Genomic DNA, 17,326 nt, shown 5'->3' with positions numbered 1-17,326 from the left:
GGGGTCCAGGCCAGGTCCCTTAGAGGCTGCGAGAGCCTCTTCACAGCGACAGGTAGGGCTCTGCCCGCATTTTACAGGTGGGGAGACTGATGCCTGGGGAGACAGGTCCCCATTCTGAAGCAGGGGAGATGAGGCTGCCGGTTCAGCCGGGCACCCAAGTCCCTCTGCAGGGGCCTCTCACCTCCTGTGTCTGGAGCAACCTCTGCCAGGCGTTTGCAGCACCAGAGTCATTTCTAAGCCGAGTCCAGGGCTTCCCGGGGCCTGGCACCCCCCACCCAGGCCCTAATTCCAGTCTCGGGTCTGTGTCCCAGCTCGCCCTGCCCACCTCCGAACCCAGGGCGAGCACAGAGCTGGCGCGAGCACAAGAGAAACAGGACTGGACGCTTTGATCACAGAGGCTGGTTTGGTCCTTGGCCTCCCCCAGCCCCACCCTGGAGCCTGGAAGGGTGGGGTGGGGTGGGGGCCCCGGCTGAAACCCAGCCCAGAAGCCGGTCGTTTCCACTGATGGGGGCGCGGGCACAACTGGGCAGGCCGAGGGGGCCAAAGTGGGTGCTGCTCGCCCAGCTGGGCCCCAGCTTCTGGGCTAGGTCGGCAGCGGGCCAGAGCGGAGGTGGGCACCCAGTAAAGGGACCCAATGGGATACACCCAGTTCTTTTCTGAAAGGATCATCAAGCCCAGGGAAGCCCTGGAGGCTGGGGCTCAGGGATGCAATTGATCATCGTACATTCCTGACACCGGTCCTGGGCCAGCCACCTCATCACCCATGCAGAGAGCTGGCCCCACGGCCTGCGACATGGGTTGTGGAGATGTCCTCATTCGTGGCTAAGTGCAACCCCCCACACAACGCACACACTGTTTTTTTGAGCCCACCTCATGCTGGGGCTGCACCAAGAACTTTGTGAGGCATCACGTCATTGAATCCTCCCACCCGGGTACTAAAGGCAGGGCTATTAGCATTCCCAATGAACAAATGAGGACCCTGAGGTCCATGTGCCCAATCTTAGCGAGCTTATAGGAGGTAAATAAACTCAGAGCTAAGCTCTTGATCTTGGGGCTGGACTGTGGCTACTGGCCCTTGTTGGAATGGGAGGAGGCAGGGCCCGGGGGCCAGGGTGGGGGGCGCAGGTTAGAGAAAAGGGGTTAGGCAGAGGAGGGGAGTGGGGGATAGTTAGCCGGGACCCATTGAGTCTAGGGAGGCCCAGGGCCAAACCCGGGTGGATGGGGCTGGGGAGTGAGTCACCACCTGTGGGGGGACCCCAGACATCCAAGGGTCACAGCAGGGCCCAGTCAGGAAGGCCCTAGGCTGCCTCCAGCATCGTCCCGGGGGCTGGTGGTGGGGAGGGCGTGAGGCCAAGGCATCGTGAGCCCCCCAGGGACCCACCTCCAAGCCCCAAATCCCCCAACCTGCCCTTCTTCCGACGCGCCTACCTCAGAGGAGAACCCCCCTCATACCCCCTTCACCAACACTCAGGCCAGGCCCCTGAGCACCTCCCAGCTCCTCCTTCAGCCACTTCCTCCAGACGCTCAAGTCTCCCAGCACCTTCCAGACCTGCCCACTGTCCCGGGCAGGCTCCATGTCTTGGCACCTCGGCAAAGGGCTCCTGGACCGACGCTGCCCGCTGGCCCCCGCCAGCCAGGGTCTGCTCCCGGTGTCCCATCCTGCATGGCTTCCCCACTGATCCCGGCCGGCATAAGGCCTTAGTCCCTGGGTCCAGCATCCAAGGCCATGCGGCCTGTGGCCGGATCCCTGCCCTCTCCCTGCCCCCTCCACCATCACCATCCCCTCCGCTTCTCGGCTGCAAGCAGCACTCTCTGGCCTCTCCCTTTGCACCTGTGGCTTCCTCCCCAAGGACACTATGCTAAGCCTTTCCGGGGGTGCTAGGAACCACGGCGTCTTCCCCATTCCCCCTTCAGTCAGGCTGCACCCCGGGGCTCCTCCCACGTCTCCCCCCCCCACCCACCCCCAGGCCCTCATCCCCGCTTATCACCCGGTGAGCTCCTTCCCGCAGCCGGACAGGTTCAGCGCCGGCTGCCCGCCCCCATCAGTGCAGGTAAGCGATCCCTTGGCGCCCCCTGGTGGCCACACAGGGAACACACGAGAACTTCACCCACAGGGTGCCCGACGCTGTCCTGGGTGTTCCACGTGCACCCGTCAAGGAATCCTCAGGACAGACCCCTGGGAGAAGGACTACCACTCCTGTGTTACAGAAGTGGAAACAGGCTCAGAGAAGCTTCTAAGTTTCTCAGCACCACCAGCTAGAGGCAGGACTCCAATTGGTGGGCATGAGTTTGAGCAAGCTTCGGGAGCTGGTGATGGACAGGGAGGCCTGGTGTGCTGACGTCCATAGGGTCGCAAAGAGGCGGACACGACTGAGCGACTGAACTGAACGGAACTGACTTCAAAGCCATGTTCTCCCTGCTGGGGAGAGGGAACAAAGTGGGAAAAGGGCAGAGCGATGGGAGGAAAGCTGGTGGTCAAAGAGCTCATCACTTGGCCTTGGAGGTGTCTACAGACCCAGGAGCTCTGATTGGGTGGGGATGGCGGGGTGGAGAGGTTGGGGTGGGATGGGGGTGTGAACAGGCTCCTTGGTCTTGACCACAGCACCACTAAGATCTGTCTGGGCTTGATCTGAGGCGGGGGGAGAGGGTCATATGAAGCCAGGTCCAACTCAGGGTACAATAGCGATAAATAGAATTTATTTTGTACAACTGTTACCGACACACACACGCGGCCACGGGGGCTTCTGAAATGGGTGTTGGGGCTGGAAGGCTGCCCCTTGGCGTGGTGCCTAAAAAGTGTGGACAGACACACACGAGGATGTGGCCTCACAGCAGCTGTGCCTGCCTGCCCGCTCCGTGCGGGGTGGGGGTGGTGCAAAGGTGAGCCAGCTGAGACCCCTCAGCCTGGAGTGCCAGGAGCAGGAGATGCCGGGGGTCGAGCCGGGGGATGGCGGAAGAGCCAGGTAGGTCCCCCGACGCCCACAAGGGGGTCACTCGTCTGTCATGTAGAGGCAGTGGGCAGGGCCTTGGCAGGTCTAGGAGGTGCCGTGGCCCACAGCCAGCCCCCTGCCCCTCAGCCGACCTGGGGCCCCAGGAACCCCAAGAAGCGGGAGAGGGTGACAGGAGGCCCCCGGGATCCTCCACTCTGGGGCAGGTGCGCGGAATCCCACTCTTCAGCGACCTCTGAAATGACCTCGTCCATTTGGGGCAGAAGCACTCAGAGAGGGAGCGTGATGGGCCTAGAGTCGCAGAGCGGATCCCGAACCACAAGCTAGGACTCAGGACCCCAGCCCAGGGCTCCTCCTACCCAGTGCCTCCATGGCAGGCTCTGTGTGCACTGAGATGCCTCAGTTCTCCTTTCCAGCTCACTCCCTCGAATCCAGAGGGGCACCCAGGGGTGATGGATGAGCCAGGCCTGGAGTCCCGTTCCAACTGACCTCTCCCTGCCCCAGCCAGCCCCCCAGCCCAGGGGGTGGGGACGGTGCCAGCAGCTTCCCCACTCCCAGGGCTGGCTGGCTCCGCCCTGCAGAGACAGCCCGGACGTGGGCCAGGAGGAGGGCTGGGCAGGCGAGGGGCGGCCCCCAGGCTGGTGCTGGCCTCGGGGCAGAGGTCCCGTCCGCCCGGATCTGCCAGAGCATCCTCGCCTCGTGCTTCCGCACCCTCATCTGCAGGGTAAAGGGAGACAGACGCGCCATGAGACGGGGAGCCGGATGTGGACGGGTCATGCCCTTGGGACTGCAGGCTCTGAGTCTTTCTACCCCACGGGGAACCCCCGAGACCCCTCCCTCCCAACGATTCCCAAATCCCTTTCAGGCTCTCATCAAATTCTCCCAGTAACTCATGAGCAGAGGTGAGGCAGAATTTATTGGCCCCACTGTGCAGATAAAGAAACTGAGGCCCAGGGTCACCTAGCAAACTGAGTGGTAGAAGATTCAAACCTAGACACGTAACTCTCACCCCGCAGAGGTGATGGAGAAGGAGAGAAGCCGGCCCAGCCCTGCCTTCCCCTGCCCTTTCCCTCCTCCCAACCAAACAGGAGCTAAAGGCTGGGACTGACCTGCTCAGGGTCACCTTCAGAGTGACAGCGTGGCTAACAGCCCTGCGGTCAGAACAGCGGCAATACAGGCGCCAGGACAGGGGGTGGGAGACACGGGTGAGCAGAAGTCAGCGGGAGCGCCCAGGCTGGACAAGCCCAACCCCTCCAGGCTTGGGGGGAGGGGGGCCCACGTCTTGGTCCAGCGCCATCCCTGGGGACCCCTGGCTGCCTGAGGCCTCTCCCCAACAGCCAATCCCCCTTCCGGGGGCAAGGGTGCCCCCCACAGGGCCAGCATCCAGGCCATCCGTCCCAGCCCCACCCAGGCCCCTGGCAGCTGTGCGTACCAGCTGGGGCGTGTGCTGTTCAGATGCTTCCAGCTGGATCTTGATCTCGGGACATGCAGGGTCCCCCAACTTGCTGGCGTCGGGATGGGGTGACCGAGAGGGGCCTGGGGAAGGAGGCAGGAGGGAGCCACCTCACTGGCCGCGGGGTGGCACCAGGGAGACGGGGGCATGGATGGGCGGTAGGCACCAGTGTCCCCCAACCCCAGCAAGCCCCTCCCTCGGGGACTCCCACCCTTAACTCCCATATTTACCCCCTTTAAAGCCCCATCAACTTTCAAGGCCCTTCTAGAAGCCACCAGTCCTCCAAGCCACCAACTACCATAATAGGCAGGATAAGGACCAGCCCACGGAGCCCACGTCAGTGGCAGGCCCATTACACACCCACCACCTGGGACCTGAAAATGGGTCTTGGCCCTCGGTGCCCAGCCCTGGCCGCCGCCCATCACAGGGGTGGGCGTGCCCATGGTGGGGCTGGCCCTGCTGGTACCTGGGGAGCTGCCTCCACTCGTGGTACTGATGCTGTCTTCCAACCACGTGCTGTAGATGAAGGAGTCCCGCTTGTGGGGCGTGCCCGAGGAGGAAACACTCTCCTGGGGATGGGAGAGAGAGAAGGAGGGAGGTTAAGTCCTTGCCCACGGCACTGGCTGGCTCCCCCCTCCCCTCCTCACCCCCTCCTCTGATCCACAACCCCCCACCCGACCCTGGCCCCTCTGCAAAGAGGGGGAGGGCTCAGCCATGTCTGCCCCAGGGGACCCCAGGAGGGCAGAGTGGGAACAGAAGCGGACACAGACACACACACACACACACTTCCACTCATCCGTGCATTCAAACACTGAGATTCTCGTAAGCTAAGCCACCGAGAGAATTCGAGTAGGGTCCTGGCCCTCCAAGAGCTCCAAGTTAAGAGGAGAGACACGCTGGGAAGAGACCAGCACAGTTCCAGATCCCAGGCTCCACAGGGTGGGGGCTTGGTGGTCTGCATGCTCAGCATCTGACACGGAGCCTGGCAGGGAACTGAGGTGTTGTCGAAAGAAGCGTGATGGAGCTTGCCAAGGACAGAGCCCAGGGTCCGTGAGAGTGTGCTGCTGCTGCTAAGTCGCTTCAGTCGTGTCTGACTCTGTGCAACCCCGTAGATGGCAGCCCACCAGCTTCCCCGTCTCTGGGATTCTCCAGGCAAGAAACACTGGAGTAGGTTGCCATTTCCTTCTCCAGTGCATGAAAGTGAAAGGGAAGTCGCTCAGTCGTGTCCGACTCTTAGCGACCCCATGGACTGGAGCCCACCAGGCTCCTCCGTCCATGGGATTTTCCAGGCAAGAGTACTGGAGTGGGGTGCCATTGCCTTCTCCAGTGAGAGTGTACAAGGGCCTCCTAACCTACCCTGGGACCGGAAAGTCAGGCTTTCTGGAGGAGATGCTGTGAGGCTGAGCTGAGAAGGAGGAACAGAGCCAGTCAGACAAAGGGGGAAGGAGGGAGCAGGCAGTGTTCTAGACAGCGGAGACGACATGTGCAAAGGCCCAGGGGTAGAGTAGTAAGCCTGACTGGTTTGGGGGACTGGCTAAAGGAGGAGGGCAGACTGGCCGAAGGGGTAAGAGACAGGGCTGGGGAGGGAGGAGCTAGACCTCACAGATTGGGCTGCGTGGGGAACTGGGGAGCCATGGGAGGCTTCAGAGTAAGAGAAGGTCAGTCCGCACTACTCCTCTGGGCTGGGTCTCCTGATCACAACTCAGCCACAGCCGGGCTCACGCTTCACCCCAGAGCATCATCTCCAGGGATCAAAGAGCACCCCTTTCACACTGCCGTGGGGCACCTCTCCTTCCTGGGCCTCTCACCAGGCCTGTGTCGTCCGCATCCACGCCCTCTGCTTCCTCCACGACGCTGGCGAAGCTGCTGGCACTGGACGAGGAGCGGGAGAAGTCCTTCAGCACTTCTGCTCTCTGGGCCACTGTCTCCGCTCTGCCATGGAACACGTCCCGTCAGCCAGCATCCGCACTGGGCACCTCCTGAGCCGAGACCCCCGGTCCCTGCCCTCCCCGCCCAGGCAGGCCCAGCCTGCAGCCAGCCAAGCTCCTCCGTGGCACCTTATAGCTCCCAGGGCCCCTGAGCCTCCCCGATGCCACCGTCCTTCCTAACACAGAGATCCTGTCGGGTCCCAGTCCTGCTCCTCCCCACTGCCCCTGATGAAGCCCAACTCTCTTGGCTGTATGATCAATCGAAACTATTTATCTATACACCATCGGTTAATACTTACACCATCGGCACCGTCAGCGAGTGCAGACTGACTCTGGGCCAGGCACTGATCTAAGTGTGTTGACCCCAGTTATTTCATTGCTATCATTATCAGACCCATGTCACAAATGAGCAGACACCCAGACACAGAGAGGGTGGGTACCCAGCCCGAGGTGGGAGAGCAGGTGGGACCCAGGCCTTCCACCTCCACAGTCTCCTCCTTAACTCTCTCCCAGTTTCATTCCACGTCCAAGGGCTTTTCTCACCACAATCACCACCATATCACATTGATTATTCCAATGTCACCAATGTAGCCGGAGGAGCTCATGTAACACTGCACAGGATTTCCTGCCTTCTAGCCTCTGCTCAGAGAGAAATATCTACCCACTTGTTCCTTCCTCCCCCCTTTCTGGAGGAAAATCCACTGCGGGCCAATCTGTGTCTGCTGCCTGCGGTCCCACGCCTTCCCTCAAGTCCTAAAAAGTAAATTCACTTTTCAAACACCAGTGGGGGGGAGACACCTCCTCAAGGAGGCCCTCCCTGATTCCTCCTCATGGGGGTGGGCGGGGAACGACCCTCTCTGCTCGGCTCAGTCTCTTCCTGCCCCTGTCGCCTTTTCCTGCTTCCCTGTTCACCTGCCTTACTCTTCAGCCCAGGATGGGTCCTCCCCCCAGCCCTCTCACCCCCGGGGCTCAGCTGACAAGCAGCGAAGGGAGGGCGGCCTCCGGGCTGGCCTCTCTGCTCCCACTCCTGGACCTACTCTCACAAGGTGACCAGGGTCAGCTTGTGAAAGCATCACTCCTCTTAAAATCCTCCAAAGCCTCCTTGCTACACTTAGGATAAAATCCAAAGTTCTCAGGCTTGCCTGGGGGCTCCGTGGGAAAGATCTGCCTGCCGATGCAGAGAAGATACAGGTTTGATCCCTGATCCGGGAAGATCCCACGTGCTGTCGGGAAACTAAGCCCGAGCACCACGAGCCGCAACCACTGAGCCCGAGCACTCTAAACACTGAGCCAGCATGTCGGAAGTACTGAAGCCCTGATGGAACACTGAGCCAGCGCGCCGTAAGTACTGAAGGCCCGATGGAACACTGAGCCTGCGTGCTGGAAGTACTGAAGCCCCGATGGCCCAGGCTCCATGACAACGTGAAGCCTGTGCCTCACAGCTGGAGAGTAGCCCCCGCTCTCCACAACTAGAGAAAAGCCCGCGCAGCAGTGAAGACCCAGCACGGCAAAAAATAAATAAACATTTAAAAAAAATTCAAAGTTCTCACATAGCCTTCAAAGCTATGACCCAGCCCCGGCCCAACTCTTCAGCTTCCTCCCATCGTCAACCACCAGGCAGGCCCAGCCTCACTCACTCAGCTCCAACGACACCACCCTTCTGCTAAGCCTTCAAGCACACCTCAGGGCCTTTGCACGTGCTGTGCTTCCTACCTGGAACCCTCCTCCCTCTACCCTGCCATCATCAGTCCATCCTAACAGGGCCAACTCCTCACTTGGCTCTCAATTCCAACCTTACCCCTCGGGAGACGTCTTTTCTGAGCTCCCAGCTAACCCCAGCCATTCTTCACTGCAACCTCTGCTTTATTTTCCTTCTGTCATCGCTACCTGGAAGTAGCTTACTATATTCTGTTACTCTGGACTGTCAGCTCTGCGAGGCAGGGGCCGTATGTCCAGCTGACTGCAGTCTTGCAGAGCGTGGCATGCACAAAGCACTCAGTGGGTGTGTATCAGAGGAGGACCCAGGAGAGTGCCCGGGCCCCCCTGCTACCCTGGGGTGGTCATGTCCACGTTCCCGGGCAGCCCTGAGCCCAGACAGGGGGAAGAAAGAATGGGCCCGCCACACCCAAGCCCCCCGGCTCAGCATGCCTCAAGCCCCAACCTGTTTTTGGTCGTGGGCATCTCTGGGGAGCTCTGAGTGGATGAGTTCTCCGACTTGGGCTCCTGGGAGACGTGCCCGCTGTCTGGGGTCTTCTGGCCGGCCGGGGGGCTCTCCCTGCGGGGCACACGGGGGCGGTGGGGGGATTCAGCACCAGGCCTGGCCTCAAGGGTAGAAGGAGCCCCAGGTGGGGAGAGGAGGTCCCGGGCGCTCCTGCCTCGTACCCACACCCTGCATCCTCAGGGGCCAGCCCCAGAGCGGTCCCCGCGGCCCCTGGGCTGACCAGGGGGGAGCAGGAACTGTGGGAGCACCTACGCAGAACGTCCTTGGGAACTCCCCAGCGGGCCAGGGGTTAGGCCTTGGCACTTTCAGTGCCACGGACTCAGGTTCAATCCCTGATCTCAGAACTAAGATCCCACAAGCCGCACAGAGAGGCCAAAAAGAAAAGAAAAAAAGAGACAGGACATCCCCCATGGATGGGGGTATAAGTGTCCCCCATAACGGATAAGGAGACTGGAGTCCAGAGATGAGAAGAGACCTGCCCAGGGACGTGCAGCCAGAACGTGGCAAAGCCAAGACGCGAACCCTGGATTCATGGGATTCTGGGCTCTCCTGCCTATGAAGGGAGGGCCAGCTCACTCCTGAGACCTCAGCGCATCTGGCGCCCGGCTTCGCACGCCCGGCGCGCACCCCCACAGCCAGCCCCGTGCCCCTGGTTGTGTCCTTATCCCTGTTTTTTCGTTTTTTTTCAGATTAGGACAATGAGGCTCAGAGAGGTTCAGTGACTTTCCCGAGATCACACAGCCACAGCGTGGTGAAGACCGGATTCACAACCCTCTGCTTCCCCCAGGGCTCCCTGCTTCTCATGCGGCGGGCGCGGTCCACACCCCGCCTACACTGACGTACTTACAGAGCTCCGCAGACCCCAGCTCTGCCCCTCCCCAGCTGCGCGACCCGGGCCAGGCCCTCCCCTGACCTACGGCTCCCGGGACCAGCAGAGCTGGGACTGGGTGGCGGCGGCTTGCGTGAGATGACGAGCTGGTGCACAGCAGATCCTCGAGGGCGCGGACAGGAGGGGAGAAGGCTGGGGCCCCCCGTTGTCTGCTTTCCTTGGCCGCTGAATGGCGGTCGGCGCAGGGGTGCGGGGTGGGAGGAGGAGCCAGAGGGGACGCAGGACGCCATCCCGCCCCGATGCCCCGCCCACCTCTTCTCCTGCACCTCCTGGATGTTCTCGATGCCGATAGCGCTGCTGCGGCGAGAGCCAAACGGACCGGACTTCTTCCTCGTGGGGCTCTTGCCAGGGACAATCAGCGACTGTGGGGAGAGGCCCCAACTCAGTGGTCACCTGCTCCCGGAGCTCCAGGGACCCCCCCAACCCACCCCACAGGCCACCCTGGGGCCCTGCTGCCCAGGCCCCGAAGCAGAGGACTGTCCATTGCCCAAGAGAGCCAACCTAGTTTACAGATAAAGGAAAACAGGCCCAGAGACGGCAAAGGGCCCCTTGAGGTCACACAGCAGGCCTGGACCTGGGATCTTAGGAAAAGGGGGCAGAGGCCTGAGCCGGGGGGGCTGGACAGCTGCTCTGGGCTGGGGTGGGGAGGGAGGCCAGGTCCTCAGAGCAGCAGCCCCCCGGGCGTTACAGGACCTACAATGGAGGGCAGCGGGGAGAAAGCAGGCACAGCCACCCAGGCACTGCCCCACTCCAGCTCTGCCGGGGGAGGCTCTAGCTCAGCAGGTGAAAGACCCTCACTTAAGTTTCCACACACACAACTGTGGGTCATCCCAGGCACCAGAAGCAGGCCCCCCATCCCCGCCGGCTTCTCTGGGGCAGGCAGGCAGGATGGGGGTCCCCAGGGAGGGACGGAGGGGCAGGAGCCCCCAGGCCAGTTCACAGTCGGGACCGGGAAGGGGGGCAGAGGAGGGCAAGGCGCTCCATGCAGGCCTGGCGATATTGGGGGACGTGCAGCTGGGTGTGGGGTCTTCAGGTAGCAGATCCCGGCAGGGTCTGGGCCTGAGTCCCGGGGGCCAGGGCAGGGCCAGAGCCCCTGGTGGGGGTGGGGGGCCTGGCTCTGGCAGAGGCACCAGGCCCCAAAACTGGTTGCTGAGTGCTGTCAGAGCTGCTGGCACTCCATCCCGCCTGGCCCTCGGGCCTGTCCCGGGGGTTGGGGGGTTGGGGGTCGGGGGGCAACGTCCCCAATATGGCCTCCGTCCTGAGAGCGAGCAGAGAACAGCGCGTGCAGACAGCCTCCAGAGCCGGCGGCCCCGCGGACGACAACCTCTTCCACGGTTCCTATGCCTATGGCACTGCCTCGGCGTCCGAATCTACTGGCACTTTTCCCGGGAATAAGCAATGACTGGCAAGCGGCAGAGGGCGGGGGCAGAGAGAGACAGAGAGTCAGAGACAGGGATGGCAGGACAGGGAGACAGAGAAGTGAAACAGGGAGAGGAGGGACAGACAGACAAGGACAGAGAAGAATTGGGCAGGGGGGTTAAGACAGACAAGGCCGGGGAAGGAAGCAGAGAAGAGGTGGAAGGAGACACAGAGAAGAGAGGCGAGAGAGTGATAGTCACACGAGAAGGGGCGCAGGGTGAAACAGACAGACAGAGACGCCCCGGCGGTGAAACAGACAAGAAGAGACCGAGAAGGGGCGCAGGGTGAAACAGACAGACAGAGACGCCCCGGCGGTGAAACAGACAAGAAGAGACCGAGAGGGGAGGCACAAAGGGAAAAGCAAGGGAGGAAACGGTGCAAAGCAGAGGAGAGGGCGTAAAGAAGGTGCAAGAGGAGAGAATGCACAAGTACAAGCAAGTTGGGGGTGGCGGGAGAAGGGGAGAGGAGAGAAAGGGAAGGAAAAGGAGGCCACGAGAAGAGAGGGGAGAGTGTGCAAAAACAAAACAGAAATGGGTCTGGTTACTGCCGTGGCGGGCGCTGCTGGCCTGGCCCTGTCCCCGGGGCCCCCTCTGCAGCCACCCGTGGGAGGCGGGGCCCCGCTGGGGGGAGGAAGAGAGTGGCTGGGGCATCGGGCTTGGAGGAGGGCGGGCTGCGGCTCCTGTGCCGGTGGGCTTGGTGATGGCTGGGAAACGGACGACTCGCCTTGCTCCCCTGGCCAGGCCAGACCCCAGGGCCGGGGTGGGGGCGGGGGGGTCCCTCCTGTCACAGGACACAGCCTCACAGCACTGAGCACAGAGCTTGCTTGGCATGCAGCTGACAGTCAATAAATGATGGATGGGAGGATGGATGGATGGATGGAAGGATGGATGGATGGGTGATAGAAGGAAAGACGGATGGGGAAGGGACAGCAAAGCAACAGGTGCAGAGCTCGGGGTTGGCCACTGGGCAGTGGAAAGTGGACAGGTCCGCCACCGAAGGCCTTTTTCATCCTGTGCCCAGCACACCCTCTGTGTGTTAGTGGCAGAGTCCCACAGAGCCCGGCAGACAGGAGGTGATCACTCAGGAGAGGTTCACACAGAAGCCCAGCTCCTGACACACAGTAGGCAGCCACAACCACAAGGGCTCTGTGAGCACACAGTGGGCGCTCACACAGCTCGCTTCCCCGATGCGTAATGGGCATTCACTGACATCCAGGGCTTATCACAGCAGGCCATTTCCCGATACACAGTAGGTTCTTGTACAGCAGTTCAGGGCCTGGGCACACGGCAGACACTCACAGAGGCAGGTCCACACAGGAGCCCAGGTCTGACACACAACAGGGGCTCGCGGACACGCAGGGCCAGGCCCCCAGGAGACGCCCACAAGGTGCATGTCCACACAGCGACCGGGCCCCCATACACAGCGCACGGCAGCCCAGGTCCGGACACACAGTGGTGCCCAGCAGCATCTCAGAGCCAGACACACAGCAGATGCTCACGTAGAGACCTGGGTCCTGACATAGTGTGCGCCCACAGCCCGACACACAGTAGGTGTTCCCAGAAACTCAAGGCTTGGTCAGAAGTGTCCGCACAGCAGCCCCACTCCCAGCGTACGACAAGACAGGACGTGTTCCCTAAGGAGCGTGATAGAGGGCTGACATGCTGCAGGAAGTCCGGGCTGAATAAGGGGCCCGGAGGAGGGCGGGGAGCGTCAAGGGGCTGGAGAGGGGGCTGCAGGGTCTCAGGGTCACAGCCCGGGCGCCTGACCCCCTGGACAGCAGTGGCGAGCCCTAGCCTAGAGTCTGGGGTGGGCCCTGGGGCGGGCAGGGGCGGGCACTCACTATTCCAGCTGCCTTGGCCAGGTCGGGGTTGTTGGGCGTGAAGCTCCCGCTGTGGCTGGTGGACACGGTGTGGGGCTTCTTGTTGCTCAGCCCCATGGCGTCCATGGACTGGCTGCGGCTCCGGATGACCCGCTGCGAAGGTGGGGCAAGGAGTTCTTAAGGCCCCCCTCCCTTGGGGAAACCCGGGAGCCACCCACCGATACCACCCTAGGTGACCCCGGTAAGTCCCTTCCCGTGAGTCCACACAGGAGTCAGCTCCACCCGTGCAGAGGGCTGTGTAGGTCCCAGCTCTGCCACTAGCTTGCTGGGTGACCTCAGGCAAACCACTCCACCGCTGAGCCTTGGAGCCTCACGACCTGTCATGTGGTTGTAAGGACCACAGGAGATGCAGAGTTGTGACCCAAAGCGTGTGCAGAGAACACCCCAGAAACGCCAGTTTCCTCCTTTTAAGGGTCTCCTGGAGCCTGCTTCCTGCTTGCTTTTCTTTCCGCCCTCCCTCCCCTCCTTGCCTTTTTCAGACAACCTGCCCAGAAAGCTCAAGTCGGGCCGGGGTTCTCTACCTATCCTCTCACTCAATCCGCCCCTGGAGGCAGGCACTGCTACCAGGCCCATTCTCCACGTGACGAAACCAAAGCAGAGGTGGGTCTGGGACCCAGATGCCAAACCCAAAGCCTAGGCCGTGGGCTCTGCTGTCTGAGAAAGGCTGTGACTTAATCCAGTGCCCACCATATGCTGGGCGCCTGGAGCCCTCCCTCAGAGAAGACAGTCCAGGCCCACATCCACCCCACCCACTTGCTGTCTGCTCCTCCCAAAGGTAGGGTTCTCCTCAAGCCTCTTTCTCAAAGACGGTCTGTTCGCCTCAGCCCAGGGCAGAACTTGGGCGGCTTGGGCTAATCCTCTTATGCAAACCCACGTCTCCAGCTCTGTAGCCTGCCCTGGGGTAAAGGTGAGGCCCTGCCAGCCTGGCTGGGCACCTGGAGGATAGGCAGTCCTCCTCCTGTGGGTGGAGGCAGAGGGGTCACTGCCTGGGGACCTGCAGCCTGCGGGGGGCGGGGGGGGGGGATGCGGTGGTCCAGGTCCCGCGGGGGGGCGGTGGGGGAAGGGAACTTGCTCTCTCCTCTGCGGTGGGGGAAGGGAACTTGCTCTCTCCTCTGCCTCTCAACTTTGGACGGTAGTCACCGAGGTAAATGGGCACAGCTTTACATTTTGTTTCTTAACTTACATTACACCGATCAAATTGCTTTACAAATAATTCTCAACAGCTGAACAAGGTAAGAAGCCTAAACAACAGATTTGAAAAAAAAAACAAAAAAACAAAACTGAGGCTCAGAGAATGCTCAAGCGGGTAAGTGGAAGGGCTGGAACCTGAATCCAGGGTGTCTATGCTTTTACCACTAAGCTGAATATTCATTGGAAGGACTGATGCTGAAGCTGAAACTCCAATACTTTGATCACCTGATGCGAAGAACTGACTCACTGGTAAAGACCCTGATGCTGGAAAAGATTGAAGGCAGGAGAAGGGGACGACGGCATCACCGACTCGATGGACATGAGTTTGAGTAAACTCTGGGATTTGGTGATGGACAGGGAGGCCTGGTGTGCTGCAGTCCATGGGGTCGCAAAGAGCTGGACACGAACTGAACTGAACTGAACCAGAGACAGCCAAAGCGGGTCACACGGGCCTAACGCCATGCAGATCAGCTCCTTGTTCACGTTCCTTCCTGGACCTCTGGTTTCTTTCCCTCGGTCAGGACACGGGGGTCCTCTCTTCTCTGCCCTGACCTGGCAGCCACCACCATTGGCACCAGAGCGCTCCAACCTTCTACCGTCCAGGCAGACTCCGCCCCCAAGCTTAAGCCCCGCCTCCAACCAGCAGCTCCTCCTCCAGCCAGAGCGCACCTTACAGCTCCCAACCGTGGCTCTGCCCCGGCAGAGAGCACGCGCACGGCCGCGAGTCTGCAGGCCCACGCTAGAACCTGGGTCCACCCTGAGGCTCACCGTCCTCCGGACTCTACCCCAGGTGTGCACCCACCTGGCCCGAGCTCGCGCCTATTAACTCCACCCCGAGCCACGCCCCCACGCGACCCCACCTCCCGGGCGAGTCCGCCTCTAGCCACACCCTCTACCTGGTCCTGCCCCGCACCCCTGCACCTCATCCCCACCGCGTCCCCGCCCCATCCCCGCCGCGTCCCTCCGCGCGCAGGTGGACCCCCGCCCTTCACCTTGAAGGACTCGAAGAAGCCGCCGCCCCCGCCGCCGTTTTCCATCTTGTCCTCGTCGCCGCCCAGGCCCATCATGGACTGACTGTGGATGTGCAGCTCCTCATAGAGCGTCTCCAGGAGGGCGGTCCGTGTCCGCTCCTGTGGGCCGGGCCATCAGGAGAGACCCCAGGGATCAGTCCTTCTTCCCGCACTTGGAATCCCGGCTGCCTTCTCTGAGTGGGAAGCGGGCCGGGGCCCCGGACGCCTCTACCGGTTTCCCTCGGGCCCCCGCGCAGCTCCAGCAGCGCCCGGGGGTCTCACCACAGCTCCTCTGAGATCTTGCTTCCCCACGCCCCACCTCCACTGTGTCATCTGTGCTGTCAGCCTACCTCCGAGCCCCTCCTGGGCATTCCATACGAACCCCTGCTTCCTCTCCCTGGATTCTGGCCCTGCTCACTGGATTCTGGCCCTGTCGGATTCATCCTTCCCCGTCGGATTCATCCTTCCCCCAGGCAGCCCTCCCTAAGGCCAAGGTCTGAACATGGCTTTTCCCTTCCCAGGAGGCTCGGCTGAAATTCTAGGGGGTGGTGGGTCCCAGTTCCAAGAGCCCATGCTCACCTCCAGTTTGGCAAACTTCTCTGCCTTGTAGCAAGCATATTCAGCATTGATCAGCTTTGTCAGCAAAAATTCCTGGAACTCAGGCCCCTGGGAGCCCCCAGCGTGGAGAAGAGAAAGGGAGGAGGTCAGGGGAACACAAGAAACCGGGGGCTGAGACCCAACGAGTCAGGGGCTGGGGCTCTGCTGGGTTCTGTCCTCTTCACTCCTGGAAGGGCACCTCCCTGGGCTCAGTGCCCCAGCCCAGGCGCCTGTGAGAGGCCCCCATGCCCTTCATGGCTGCCCACCCCTCAGGAGAGCTGGGTTGGGGGTCTCCCACCGCCTCGGTCTGGGGGATCTGTTGGGGGACTGGAGCCAAGGCTCCTTCTGAGAGATGAGAGACGTGTGCCCCCACCCCCAAACATTGTAGAAGACTGAAATTGTCAAAAAGACAACAGAGTGGAGGGAAGGTCACAGAGTCTGCTATGCGGAATGTAAAGCAATGATACAGTCTGCTCTGTGACTTTGTGAAACAGTCACAGTTCTTATCAAGATGGACAGAAAAGCTGGGCCCCAGCCAATCCGGTCAGGGGAGCCTGGCTGCCCTGGCACCCAGGGGGGCTCCACGACCTAGTACAGTGCACTGTGCACCCCAGGGCCCCCACCCATTTAGTCCTGCTCTGCCCACGGCGGGGCTGGGGGCTGCCCCTCACCTTCCGAAATACAGCGGGGTCTGGGAGGGGTGGCCCGAAGAAGGGGACGTCATCTCTCGCAGTGACGGATACCTGGAAGGGAGGGTGGGTGTCCCTGGGGGGTCCCCACACCAGCCAGAGACCCCTGATTTGCCTCTCTAGCCCGATGCTTGGCACAGGGCTGCCCCTTGGCTGGGGACATTCGGTGACTACATATGGGGTGGGCGGACCCCAAGTTTTCAGCGGCTCCATCCTTGGTCTTGAATTTGAGTGGTGAGGAGGGGTGGAGGGTCTCTGGGCTCATGAGGGCCAAGAGGAGGAGGAGAATAAAGGGAGGAAAAGGGTAAGCAGCCTTTTTTAGGGGAGGGACTTCAGGCAGCAGAGAGGATGGGATGGGAATCCTCCCCCATCATCAGGGCAACAGCGGGGCTCAGAGCCCTCCGGACAGCACCCCTATTCAAACCTGGGAAAACCGAGGTTCGGAGAGGCCTTGCAGCGAGTGAGGACGGGGCTAGGAGGGTGCCCTCGGGAGGCTCCGAGATCACCCACCTTGTAGAGGGGGCCGTCGGGGCCCCCGCCCTCGGCCTGCACCACCACGTAGGCATGCAGGAAGTTGGACGCAATCATGTCCGGCACAAACGGCGTGTTCTCGTCCTGGAAGACCACAGCCACGATGTCGTTGCCAATGTGTCGCTTCCGCTGCAACTGAAGACAGGGCCACAGTCTTTCAGCGCCTGGCAGGGGGCGCAGGGAGGGTGCCCACCGGGGCGGAGGGGGGCTGGGGGTAAGCAGAGGGGCACATCTAGGGAGTTGCTTCCCCCCAGAAAAATGTGGCGAGAAACTGGTCTTAACATTGTTTTTGTTTTCTTGGAATTCTGTGGCAGAGGAGAACACTGAGAGAAGGGGGCTGTAAGGTCTTCCAGTGACCTCGGGGACTTGGATCCAGGCCCCTGGTCCCCAGGCCCTACCTCTCTGCCCTCCTCCTGTCTAAACACCCCACACGTGGCCCCTCCTGCACAAGTTAAGTTCCGCTCGGTATATATGAGTTGCTAAATTGAACAGAGAATCTTATTCAAAGAAAATGAAAAGACATTAAGGGTAAGGAAGAAACGTTTCCATTTTTCTCCCATGATGCCCTCAT

The 17,326-nt window shown here is 61.3% G+C and overlaps 1 protein-coding gene across 1 annotated transcript in view; it reads right to left on the bottom strand.

The window, feature by feature from the left end:
• Positions 1–2,527: 2,527 nt before the first annotated feature.
• The window catches only part of RAP1GAP (RAP1 GTPase activating protein), a 28,181-nt gene continuing 13,382 nt past the window's right edge, over positions 2,528–17,326 (bottom strand). Inside the window, 12 exon segments of the mRNA XM_055574863.1 lie at positions 2,528–3,542; positions 3,544–3,665; positions 4,381–4,484; positions 4,868–4,970; positions 6,210–6,333; positions 8,491–8,604; positions 9,692–9,801; positions 12,699–12,830; positions 14,921–15,058; positions 15,518–15,604; positions 16,207–16,278; positions 16,735–16,890. Of these exon segments, the coding sequence (XP_055430838.1) occupies positions 3,272–3,542; positions 3,544–3,665; positions 4,381–4,484; positions 4,868–4,970; positions 6,210–6,333; positions 8,491–8,604; positions 9,692–9,801; positions 12,699–12,830; positions 14,921–15,058; positions 15,518–15,604; positions 16,207–16,278; positions 16,735–16,890 (1,533 nt within the window). The 3' untranslated portion in view covers positions 2,528–3,271.

The sequence above is a fragment of the Bubalus kerabau genome, chromosome 3 (assembly GCF_029407905.1).
Source record: "Bubalus kerabau isolate K-KA32 ecotype Philippines breed swamp buffalo chromosome 3, PCC_UOA_SB_1v2, whole genome shotgun sequence".
Lineage (NCBI taxonomy): Eukaryota > Metazoa > Chordata > Mammalia > Artiodactyla > Bovidae > Bubalus > Bubalus kerabau.
The sequence above is the reverse complement of the archived record's forward strand: the minus strand, read 5'-3'. Positions and strand labels throughout refer to the sequence as shown.